At 44.3% G+C, this 11,976-nt stretch overlaps 1 protein-coding gene across 2 annotated transcripts; it reads right to left on the bottom strand.

Annotated features, from left to right (window-relative positions):
• Positions 1 to 364: 364 nt before the first annotated feature.
• Positions 365 to 9,300, bottom strand: TMEM200C (transmembrane protein 200C). 2 transcript variants are annotated; one of them, XM_050942155.1, is made up of 3 exons: positions 8,755 to 9,300; positions 6,634 to 6,738; positions 365 to 5,963 (listed from the first exon to the last, which is right to left on the bottom strand). In XM_050942155.1, exon 3 carries the CDS (start codon positions 5,918 to 5,920, stop codon positions 4,328 to 4,330), a length of 1,593 nt encoding a protein of 530 aa, XP_050798112.1. In that variant the 5' UTR covers positions 5,921 to 5,963; positions 6,634 to 6,738; positions 8,755 to 9,300; the 3' UTR covers positions 365 to 4,327. The 2 variants fall into 2 exon arrangements, with proteins under 2 accessions (XP_050798112.1, XP_050798113.1); XM_050942156.1 differs by lacking the exon at positions 6,634 to 6,738.
• Between the last annotated feature and the right edge of the window lie 2,676 nt (positions 9,301 to 11,976).

Raw genomic sequence — 11,976 nt, 5'->3', positions numbered from 1 at the left:
ATCTAAGACAGAGCCTTCTCAATACCAAAGAAAGGAAAAAAAGCAGAAAGTTGATGGGCCTAGATTCTCAACAGTGATTAGTGATTTTAGTGTGTCCATTTTTGGGATGCCCATTCTCTGAATATCCAGCCACTTTTAAATATCTCTATTTGGGCACCCAAGATGTGAGGCACCCTTTGAAAATCTTGGCCTTGAAGCCTATAAAGCATCTGGTCATGCAGACTTATTTACTTGAGAAGCACTGAGAAACTAGTGATGGGCACAATTTCAATAATAAAAAGGAACCCCTAAGATAGATATAAATATATAATTTTATATAAATATAAGATCCCCAAATACTTTTCTATTAAGATTTACTTGAATGAAATATTGAATTCATTTCAGCGATATTTGTACCCCCTTTGGTGTTTGCTTTCTGGGAATACTCTATTGAATGAGTTTACTGGGCAGAATCTTTGCAGAAATAGTGAATTTTAAGAGACTATTAACAGAAACTGAATTTGAAACATACATATGAGTCGAGTAGTACCCGGGCAACTGTCAAAGCAAGACTGATAAACAAGAAACTGAGTGATGCATAAAATGGATAAGTCACACACTCTCCATCAACATCATTTTCAGTGACATTATTCCCCATTCCCCACCTCCTTGTTTCCTCTCCTGGGCCTGGTCCTTACCGTGCCCCTAGGCTTCACATCTGTTTCCCCCCTTTCTCTTATAGACTAGTTTAAAACAAGTATCTGTGTTACAAAAGGATAGTGGCAACTTTATGGCCAGTCATACAACTACCCTGAGGAATTCAAGCAGAAACCCAACTTTTTCTCAAGGAATTTTTCTTAGGACCTTGATGGAATAGTTGGTCTCTGCAGGTCTTTTGCTTTTAATATGTTAACTTAGTGCACACACCTGATAATTTGTTGGTTATATTCAAAATGTATTTGCAAGAGATACAGATAGTGTTATGGGTACAGATCCTAAGCCTCCAAAAGGCATGTGGAGGAACCAGTTGGGGGCAGGTTGTGGGGAAGAGGTTGGAAGAAGGAACTCAGTGCACAGGAGTGGAGAGGAGAGGAGAGGGCAGGGTTGGGAAAGAAAAGAGAGAGGAGAGAAACTGAGGGGGAAAAGAGTGGGCAAGTGAAGGTTGATTGATAGAAGTGGTAGGGGTAGGGGCAGGTCCAGGAGCAAGGGGAAAAGCCACGTGCCAGATGGGGCAGGAACAGGGAGACATGAATGTCCAAAAGAGGTGGTACTCAGAGTTATGTCACCAGATCTAATGCTATTAAAATGGAGTAGGTTATCCTTTTCTATCAACCAATCTCAATTTGACAGCATTAGGGATACTTTAATATTAACAGTATGAACGTTCACACAAGAAACCTGCTGCTGATAGGAGTTAAGCTTATCCAACCAGAAAACAGAAACACTTTTCCATACAAAGGTAACTCACTCAGCTTGAGTTTTGAACAAACTCTACAGAACACAAAGTCTTTACACAAATTATTCCGTGAAAAACTGTAATTAGCAAATAAATTTGCAAAAATCATAGGGATTCATGGACAATTTGCAAATTGGAAAAAAGGCTTCATCTGTTTATTAGATTAATTGCTACAAATTATTCACTCAACTCTACTAGCCACTGAAGTGGAATTTCATTGGTCAAGCTCAGTTCTGTATACAAACATTCTGTTATTCAATATGTTCAGCAACCTAGGAGAAGTCTAAAACAGTACTTATTGAAAAGGGTGATAATTGAAATTGAGTTGTGCTATTTAAAAAGGCTTCCTGACTGTATTTTGACTCATTTAGTGGATTCTGAAATACAGATAACAAATTTTGTAATAATCTCAATGAAATAAAATATTCTCTCACTGTCCTACAAAAAGAAAAAAAGCCCCCGAACTCTAGCCCAGCAATTTAAAAGTACTTTTCTTCTAACCAAATAAAAGATTTGGGTTGCATCTTGTGTTATCTTTAAATAAAAGTGATTGTTATTGCTTAGATGGCTGGATAAACTTTTACTGAATGAGAATAGAAACAGTATATATGATATGATTTTTTCAGGTTTATTTTAAAAAAAAATCTGTCATTTTTCCACTATCGTCCCAACCCTGCAATGAGGTTTGGTGGGTAGACTCCTGCTCTGCAGCCATGTGGATTTGAATAGGCACCTTCCCAGACAGGATCAAGGCAAATCTCCATAACTGTGTATACCTAGCATCCTTGTCTCAGTGCCTGATGACCCTTTTCTGATATTTCAATAGATGTCTGCTGGAAATCATGGGAAAAGCACAGAACAGCAGTTTCCTTCTAGCTGTTAGGACTAATGTTGAGCCAGAAGTAATCATGTTGAAATCAATTTGGATTAAATTGCCTTCTGACACCATTAAACTGCCCACTTTATGCAGGGCCTAGCCATGTTTGTTTACCTTTTTGTAAATCAAATTAGTGTTCCAGCCTACACACATAGTTTTAAAACATATTTTGGTCACTTCCACACTGGCTGGCTAAACAACATTAGATAGCAGTTTAACAAGAACAATGCTTCAACAAAGTTTATATGGTTACTTTGCTTCATTGCCATTGACAGTACGTGAGGTTGTGATGCTTGTGCCTTTCTGTTGCCAAAGGGAACTTCATTTCCTCATTGGAAAATTGTAGAGCCTCAAGATGGCAGTCTCTTATCTGATATTTTTAAAATTATTCATTCTTATATTTAATAATTATTGTTGCTGTTCACTTCACAATTAAATGTACTGATCAGTATATTTATTGTATTGTACCTATATTATTAGATATGTACTAAATACTAATCTATTATGGAAACCTTAATTGAGAGAGAAAACCAATGCACTACTTACATATCATATTGTTTAACTTCAATAACTCTGTAGTTAACATAATGAAACATCATATGTATATTAAATATATATTTGAAATAGAAAATGTTGGTATCTGAAATTAGGAGTCGAAAGAGATTTTTCTAGTAAATTAAGCAAATGCCAGTCGTCTTATAATTAAAGTTAAATAATTCCCAGTTACCAAATAGCTGTTTGATTCATATATTATATATATAGTCTAACCATCAGGAAACATGCTATTTTACTCTCAAGGTGAAATCTTGCCTCTATTGAAGTCAATGGCAAAACTCCTATGTAATTCAATGGGGTCAGAATTTCACCCTCAGAGTATAGGACAATTCGCATCCTTAAGGGTAAGCATGTGCATAAGTATTTGCAAGATTAGAGCCTTAATTGTAAAAAAAACTTAATCTTAGAGTGACTGTTCTTGGGGAAGTCACAGATCTATGACATATGGGTCATTGTTTCTGAGATTAATGTATTAGTCATGAAAAATCTAATTTTAATGGAAGGTAAAACCTTCATCAATTTTTCTCTTTAGAATCTTGAAATCTGATTCCTTACCATCTAAAATTCCAGTTAAACAAGAGTTAGAAGTAGAGGCAGAATCTGCTGCTTGTACTAAAGTGCAGTGTGCTCAGCGATTGAACCCAAATATCTTTGTTTAGAAAATATTACTAAATTACTACTACCGTGTCAAAAGCAACATAAACAAACCTTCCTCCTTTCTTCCTTGTCTCTAATACTGAGTAGTTTGATACAAACGTTGTCATTGATCTGTAAGTGCTGTAGAGGGAGAACTGTTTTAATATGATTAAACATTTTTATTTAAAAAACTTTTATTAATGCTATTGGTACATGTGTGATAATACTTAATAAAAGTATCATCTCTTCTTCGGTCTCTAATTTAAGACTGTAATAATTCCAATTAAATTATCAGAGCTCTGTCCAGCTCCACTTTCTCCTCCCTTGTCACCTTTCCAGAATTTAAAGAAATGCCTGTAGGAGTGTTCTTTGTGAAGATACTTCATCCATAAGGCTCTGCCAACTTAAGTGATTTAACCAAAACAAAAGGAGAGAGCTCAGTTTTGCTGAAGGAAAACCACTTTGCTCTGGAGCTAGAACAGGAGGTGGTGGTTTAGAACCAGTTCGTGACAAACCAGCATCAGAATACCCAAGGAAGGGGGTGGGGTAGAAATTAAAACTATAAAGTATGCAGTTATATTGTCCAAAATTGTATTCTTTTGCTTCGAAGAACTTGCTAGACTACTGATATGTAATACAATTTGGTTTGCATGGAACATACAATCACAATCGGACAGAAAGATTTTGTTTGTTTCCTGGTGTCATCTAGGGGAATTTATTGAATGCAATTCCAGGATAACATCCTGCAGCTCTTTGGATTTTGACCGGTTCCGTCCCCAGGAGGCAGAGGGCTTGCAAGTTGTCCTGATGCTTTCTCTGTTTGTTCAAACGCCTGTGCTTTCCAGTTCCCCATCCTCCAGCCCTGCAGTGGCGTGCGACCTGGAAATCATGAAGAGCTTCTCTTTATTTGTATATTGTCTCTGAAATTGCTGAGGTTGCCGCACTGTTTGTTCTTCGCTAGCTCCCTCTAGGGGGCCGAGCTCCCCTTTTGGGTCCTCCTCACAGTCCGGGGTTTTACTGGCTGGGGTGTTGGCAATAGACTCCAAGGAGGTGCCTGCCTCCTCCAGGTGCGTGTAGCCCTTATTGCTGCTGGCTGGGTCGGACGGGGAGCCCCTCCTGCCCCCAGGCGGAGTGAAGGGAGGCGAGCCGCCCAGATCCAGAGATTTGGAGTAGGGGGAAGAAGCAGCCTTGGCTAAAAGGCTGGTGGAGTCCAGCTCCCTGCTGCTAGCCCGAGTCTGAGGGGGGCCAGGGGAGAGCGGCCGCCTGGCGTCAGGCAGGCAGCTTGTGCTCTGGCGCCGCAGTACCCGCTTGTGCCTGCGCCCCTGCCCCGGCCCTAGGGGGCTGCCGAGCTCGCCCCGGCTCAGCTCGAACTCGCCCCGCGGGCTCGCCCTGGCCCCGAGCTCTCCCGCCGGCCGCCGCCAGCCGCAGCTCTCCCCGCCCGCCCCGTCGGCCTGGCCCAGGGGCAGCAGCGTGAAGGCGCTGAGCGAGGAGCCCACCAGGGAGCTGGCGGGGCTGCAGGGAGGGGTGGCGGCGCCCAGCGGGCGGCCGGCCAGGGCGGCTCGCTCCCGGTAGATGCTGTAGACAGCCTCGGCCAGGCTGGGCGGGGAGGCGGAGAAGGAGGAGCAGCGGGGCGCGGGGGCCCCCAGGGCCGGGGGCCAGGTGCTCTGGGCCAGCCTAGCCGCGGCGCCCAAGGCTTCCCCCCCGCCACCGCCTCCCAGCCCCCGGGCCTGCTGCACGTAACTGACGAAGCCATTGAGCGGGGCGGCGGCCGGGCCCCCGCCCTCCTTGGCCCGCAGGCTGTGCGCGTCGATGACGGTGGAGTAGAGGTCCCGCAGGTTGATGATCTTGGTCTTGCGGTCGCGGTTCTCGTGCAGCACCGCGTTGGCGCAGATGAAGAGGAAGATGCCGATGCCCATGATCAGGGGGCCCAGCACCTTGAGCTTGTCCGAGTGCAGGTAGCCGGAGAAGAGCTGGAAGAGGAAACCCACCGAGGAAGGGGCCGGCGCGGCGCGGGGGGACCCCAGGCTGCTGCTGCTGGAGGAGGAGGAGTTGGCTCTAGGGCTGTCCGGGTGGGATCCGCCTTGCGCCCCCGGCTGGCCCCGGCTGGAGCGGTTTTTGGTGGCGCCGCCCTGCGCGGGCAGGTGTTTGCTCCCCCCGAAGCTGCCCTCTCGGTAGACGGGGCTGGGTTTGGGCCAATAGCCCACCACGGCCAAGGCGATGCCCACCAGCAGCACCAGGATGCCGCAGAGGGCGATGAGCCCCGAGACGGAACACAACTTCAGCTTGCCCTTCACCACCACCACGTCGTTCTTGCGCTTCTTTTTGGCTTTGCGTTTGCGTTTAGGGGGCTGGCTTTGGGGTCGCAAGGGATCCTGTTTCCTGGCCGAGATCCTCAGGAGCCCTCCAGTGGCGATCATGGCTGGCTACCCAGGGCACTGCTCCCTAGAGTGGCTCCAGCTCCTGCAGCAAAAGGGAGAGAAGAGGGTGAGGGCTGGGGACAGAGCTGGAGGAGCAGATACCTCACAAAATGCCCGGGCTTTAACACAGCCAGGGAAATCCATTTTTAGCTAAAGTCCTGACAAGCAGGGTCTCAGTCACTAACAAGCTGGGCCCTCTTACGCATCCAGACAGCCAAGATAGCAACGTTAGGTAACCTGGGAAGAGAAGCAGCCATGTGTCCCTCCCAGTCTTTGCAAACAGCTAATTGATTTCTGTAGACTCCAAACGAGTTAAGGAAAGAGTCGTGTCACCAGCGCAAACAAACAGAAGATCATCCGTGCTGGGTAGAGAATGAGTCTGCAGGGCAGCCTGCTCCTGTCGTTAAAGAGCCTGCTGAGATCTTTCCTGGGCCCTGTTCCTCTAATGGGGTCACAGGGTTGCACTGCACAGTGTGGGGGGTTGGTGTTAGCAGAAGTGTCACGCAGAAACCAGTGCCTTTTAGTGATCTGGATATTTTGGAAATAAAACCAGACGGGCAATAAGAATTGTTTTAGGGATGTCATTGATTTTATTACATTGCTTAAACGTAACTGAGGGATTTTAACCGATTATGTACTTTTTGTGTCAGTGAATGGGAAATTAATTACTGGAAATACAGAAGGGAAGCATTTGAATACCCAGATAATAGTACCTTTTGGAAGCTTCTTCCAGATCATTTCCTTCGTATTTTAGCTGCAGTGATCTAGAAACCCATCCTCTTCTGCTTACGGTATGGGTACATCATCTGGACAGCTGCCTGATTTGGAAACATGTATGATGTTCAAGTAACTGGTTATGTAACAGCAATGATTGCCCCTCCCCCCTCCATGTTAAAATGTAGCTGGTATATAAAGATAGTATGTCAAATCTTATTAAAGAGTGAATCACCATGAAAAAACAGAGAATGCGTCGGGAAACTGGCATATGAAATAACATTGTTACTTTATTTACGGGATCGTCGGGATTCATCATCTGAGTATTCAAATAGCTGGGAGACAACTAAGTATGAACAATTCACACGATATTGCAAACCGTTCAGGGAAGCTTTGATATGCTGAAGAAGGGGCTTTTCTTTCATTTTGAGGGAGCGTCTACAATAATGTCCAGAAAGGAAACATGACTGCAATCAATACAACATGCTTCATAAAGTTACCTTGAAAGCTGGTTAACAGCATCTAAAGTGATCCCTCCCGCCACCCAGCTTCTAAATTTCATTTCTATTCTTTTCCCAAATAGCCCCAGAGTCGACAGTTTTGCGTTCCATTTGTTCTGAATGTATTTTCCCATAAAATAATGGTGTTATCGCTGCGGGCACAGTTTGAGAGAATCTACAATATATCTGAGAGTAATTTAACAATGAATGGAGTCTTGCCTCCTCTTTCCTGTTGTCAGACCATGTATTTGCTTTTTTTAGAATGGTTTGGTACACAAGTGTAATTATCCGAGCATGATTTCTTTTTAAGTGGTGGCTTAGTTTGTGATCTGATACTCCCCACTACACCACTAGACAAGATGCTGTCTGAGTTAAGATGGAAAAACAGATGGCAATCAGACCTGAACAACGTTTGCAATCAATATTGCCTTGACACTTCATTTTCAATACGCAGAAACAAGGGTGGATGCGTGGGAGGGTGGGTTTTTTTTTAAACCACCAACTATTATTAATTATTGTATTATTAGAAAACAGCGAAAGTCAAACAAACGAAAGACACGGTATACAATCACATTCTATATAAACTGGATGTGGTCTGTAATCATTAACAAACTCATACTTATGTCATAGTGAGCACTGTTTAAATAATCCCCAGAGGATATGTCATGTTTTAACCCGGATCTCCATGACTATTTTAAGGATGCGCTGCAAAGACCGAATAGAATTGTTAATCTCACTCAGTCACAGGTTTTAAAACGTACACGGTGGGGGCTGGATTAACACTTTGTTTCCTGGACACTAATAACAGATTAAGATGCTCGCTTATCTGTCATTGACGAATACAGGATTTTGTGTTGCTTCAGCTGTTTATGTGCAGCAAATGGAAGAATACTCTCAGTTCGGGGGGAAATGAATTATTGCGAAGGATGTTAATTTGCAGCGATTGATCATTTGCTCGACATCACTTAGGCCACTTTCTAGCATGCTGCAATAGATTTTGCAACGTTTACTAAGGACTAAAATGGTGTGACTGACATGCTTGGCAGGATTTCTTTATACATAAGGGAGTTAGCAAAGTTGCCGGTTTACATGGGGTGTAGTTTCGATGCAGTTTCCAGTATATACATGGCTGGCTGGCAGAATGTCTAACAATGAAGCTGCCAGTTAATGAGGTAGGTCTGTAGCTATTGCTTGAGTACCGCTCGCCAGGCGGTCGGCCAGGTCTTTGAACTTTTGGTTGCTTCTACTAATGAAGGCTCAGAGCGTGTGCAAAATCCAGCAAGGGTCCCTAACCCGGCTGGGCACCTAAAGCAGGACCAAAGACGTGAATTGATTTGGCAACCAGCCAACAGCCCGTTGTAAATTTCCCACCCCACCCCCAGTTTTATAACCGCATCAACGCGATGGACTAATTTTGTCGCCTCCAGGAAAGTAATGGGGCCATTCAGTGCTGAACTGCTGCCCCTGAATTTCTCCAAGGCAGAGAAAACACACGTGAAAATCGACCTCCCCGCGTCCCACTCCACCCCCACCCCCCTCGACAAGACTAGGGTGAAAAAACCCCTCGGGATCGTGGGCGAAATTATTGCTCAAAATGGCAGCAAGTCTAACCTCACTTACCCAGGAAGACTGGGGCGGGGGGAATCAAAGCTGGCAGCGAGGAGCTCAGGCACCATCAAGAAACCATGGAGAAACTTTCCAGCCCAAGTGGACATCTCAGCGCAGACACAACCCCTCCAGATCCGTAATCTCGCCCTTGCTCATAATCCCAGTAGAGAAAGCGGGAGGGATCGACCGGATCTTATCAGGCCCCTCGGAGCCCCTGGACAGAGCCATTCCAAGGAGTTTCCTAGAAGTGTTGTGCCTTCTCCATCCTTCATCCTTCCCTGCTTGTTTTATTGTTTCCCCCTGCCAGATGCAGCCGCCTCCTCCTCCTCCTCCTCCTGTCTGTGGTGGCGGTTGTTGCTAGTTGATTTGCCAGCCTGGCGGAGTTGCTGCTTTCTGCTTCTGCTGCTCTTGAATGGTGCTCAGGCAGCAGCAGCTGCTGTGCTGGCCGGACTCGGTGCTGTTGCTAGGAAACAGGAGCCATGACACAGGGAAATTGCTGCAGGATGGCAATCATTACCCTCCTAACTCTCCTCTTTAGGAACCGTCCCCCCATCCATCCTTCCCTCCTCCTCTCTTCTCCCTCCCCCGGCCTCCCATGGCTGCCGCCTGTTCCTCCATGCCCACCTGCAAGTAACAAGGTGAGCTTGCCTGCCCCGATCCCTTCCCTTGGCCTCCAGAAGCAAAGGGGATGGTGCCATGGCATTATCTGCAGCCAGCCCCGTGGAGGGTCCCAGCTGGATCTCTCTCTGCCTCCTGCGCTCTCTTTGCAGAACTACCTGTCTGATCGACGTGGTCGCAGGGGAGATTAAAGACAGTCAGACATTGGTTCCTTCTCTTTCTTCCCATCAAATATTTCACGGGCTCTCTGAGAGAAATCAAATGCATCATTTTTTAAAAAGTGCTTCCCTCGATTTGTGAACATTTTTGGGGGGAGAGGGAGGGGAATCTGAAGTGTGGCTCAGCACAGCTGGTTTGAGGTGTAGTCTCTTCTCCCCACTGATCTGTCAATCTCTTGTCAACAGTTATCCCTTGTTCAGTCTCCGGCTGAGTGAGACCCTGGCTAATTTTGTCGCCTTACTCCTGATACATCTCAATTCTTTGGGATTCCTCCCTGAGCAGCAAGCAGGGGGGAAAGTGGGAGGTTTTCTGTCTATGTTCACTAGAAATAATATCCAAGTAATGTTCTCCCTTCCTGTGCTCTCACCTAGTGTACGCAAAACAGGAGAGAGATGGTGTTTTCAAGATGAAATGATTCTATTTGAAAAGGGGAAACACCAGAGGCAGGAAGATCAAGAGGATTTCTTTTTTTAATCTGAGGAGTGATCCAAGAAACAGATGAAAAGAGGGAGAATGCAAAAAAGGAAGAAACCAACAAACTGATGGCCAAGATATGAGATCTGGCCTTTATAGATACCAGGAAACAAAATTCAGCTTTGAGCGTCTTTGGGAAGATACTTCTTAAACTGAAGATATTCAAAGCTGTGTGACTGAAGGCCACCAAACACAGCCCACAGTGTCTTACTGAAGTGTTTCTCGTACACCTACCATGTTGAGGTAACAGACCCATGGGTGATTGCATTAGGTGTAAATCAGGGGAGAACCTGGTCTTTATTTGGTGGTCACTGCTAGCCAGAAAGGCAGGTTAAACAAAACAGCCAAGTGAATGTGGAAGTCTCGATGTCTAATTGGGATTTCACTGCTGTTTTATATTGCAGGGTTTCTGGAATGGAGAGACTGCACTTGCCTATTTGTAAAAGTAGCCTTGGACTCCTATTCAAGCTAAAGAGGATTCTGGCCTTTGATCAAACAGTCCTTTCTCCTCCACCTCTGCTTGATCTATTGAGAGGCATGAATATCCCGTGTTCAACTAACTGCAAGTCTCCAAGGGACAATAACAGGAAAGTTTTGAATCTGAAACCGGGATTTTAAAAATATAGGGCTCTACACAGAATGGAAGAATTGTAGAGAGAGGTTAAATACTCATTTCTTCAGGTTTTTGCTATTCAATGCCTTTGACCCCAGCTATCATTGCTTGATTTGAGAACAAACAAATCCCGAAGGGGCATACTTCCTATATGCATTTTAATCTCTGCTGAAAGCTGTATTGTCAAAATGGCTTGGAGCACAGTTTCTCTCCTACACATCAAACTTTTCCTTCTGAAACGGGGCCTAAATCTAAGATTTAGTATTCAAGGACTGCTTTTCAAACTGCGCTTTGAACTGCTTAATTGAACCTGAGTCTTCTGACGTTCGACCCAGGATATCAGAGGAAACCAAACATATCACATCTGTTTTCACTGGAGACCTGTATCACATCAATAATGCAGTATCACCAGACTCTCCCTGAAGAGCCCCTGAGATACAGAGAGAGAAAGACAGAGGTTTTACAGGGAAAAGAGACCCTTTCCTTACCTGAGTCACTTGTTCTATTTCTGTTAAGACAAATCATTTTATTTATACCTTCCTCAAATAGCTTCTAAAGTTTTGACTCACTAGGCCATCTCCTTGATACTCAGGGGTTTCAAAACATACAAAACAAAGGGCATTGTAGTCCAGTCCAGGCATTGTGAAAAGAAAGGCAGCTAAGCTCTTGACGATGATGACAACAACAATAATATAATACAGATGATAAAGTGATACAATAATATAAAGACAGAGACTAGCTGTATAATCACAAGACTTGGACTTTGATCTCACATTATATAAAGATCACCCCTATAATCACAAACCTGATTCCTTATAGAAGTTATAATGCTGAGATGTATATTGTTAAACTACTGTGCCTTCTTGTTTACTAAGAAACTTATTGAAAATTGATCAAACGTTTATTATTCCATTTTCTTATTTGATAGGGAGCTTTGGGAAAGGTTGCTTTTATACTCCCGGAGGTGATGGGTGGTGGTGGAAGTGAGCTTTTCTATTGATTTGGTTTACTATTTGGCTGAGTGACTTTGTAATTGTCTGTGTAATGTTTACACTGATTGCTTAAAGCTGCTAGCAGGCCTCATTTATATGTTATCCATATATGATTATTTAATGCTTCTGGGTGGTTGTTATGTTGTGAGATTAATTAATTGTCAAGAAACCTGGAGCCTTTAGTATGGGTATATTTTATTGTACAAGTCTAAATAAATAAAACCCCTAAGGTACAGCTAAAATAAGAAGCATAAAAAAGTAGCAAAAAAATTCTGTAACCTTACCTATCTAAGAAAAATACAGCTCTTGGGACTACAT

This window comes from Gopherus flavomarginatus, chromosome 2 (genome assembly GCF_025201925.1).
Source record: "Gopherus flavomarginatus isolate rGopFla2 chromosome 2, rGopFla2.mat.asm, whole genome shotgun sequence".
NCBI lineage: Eukaryota > Metazoa > Chordata > Testudines > Testudinidae > Gopherus > Gopherus flavomarginatus.
The sequence above is the reverse complement of the archived record's forward strand: the minus strand, read 5'-3'. Positions and strand labels throughout refer to the sequence as shown.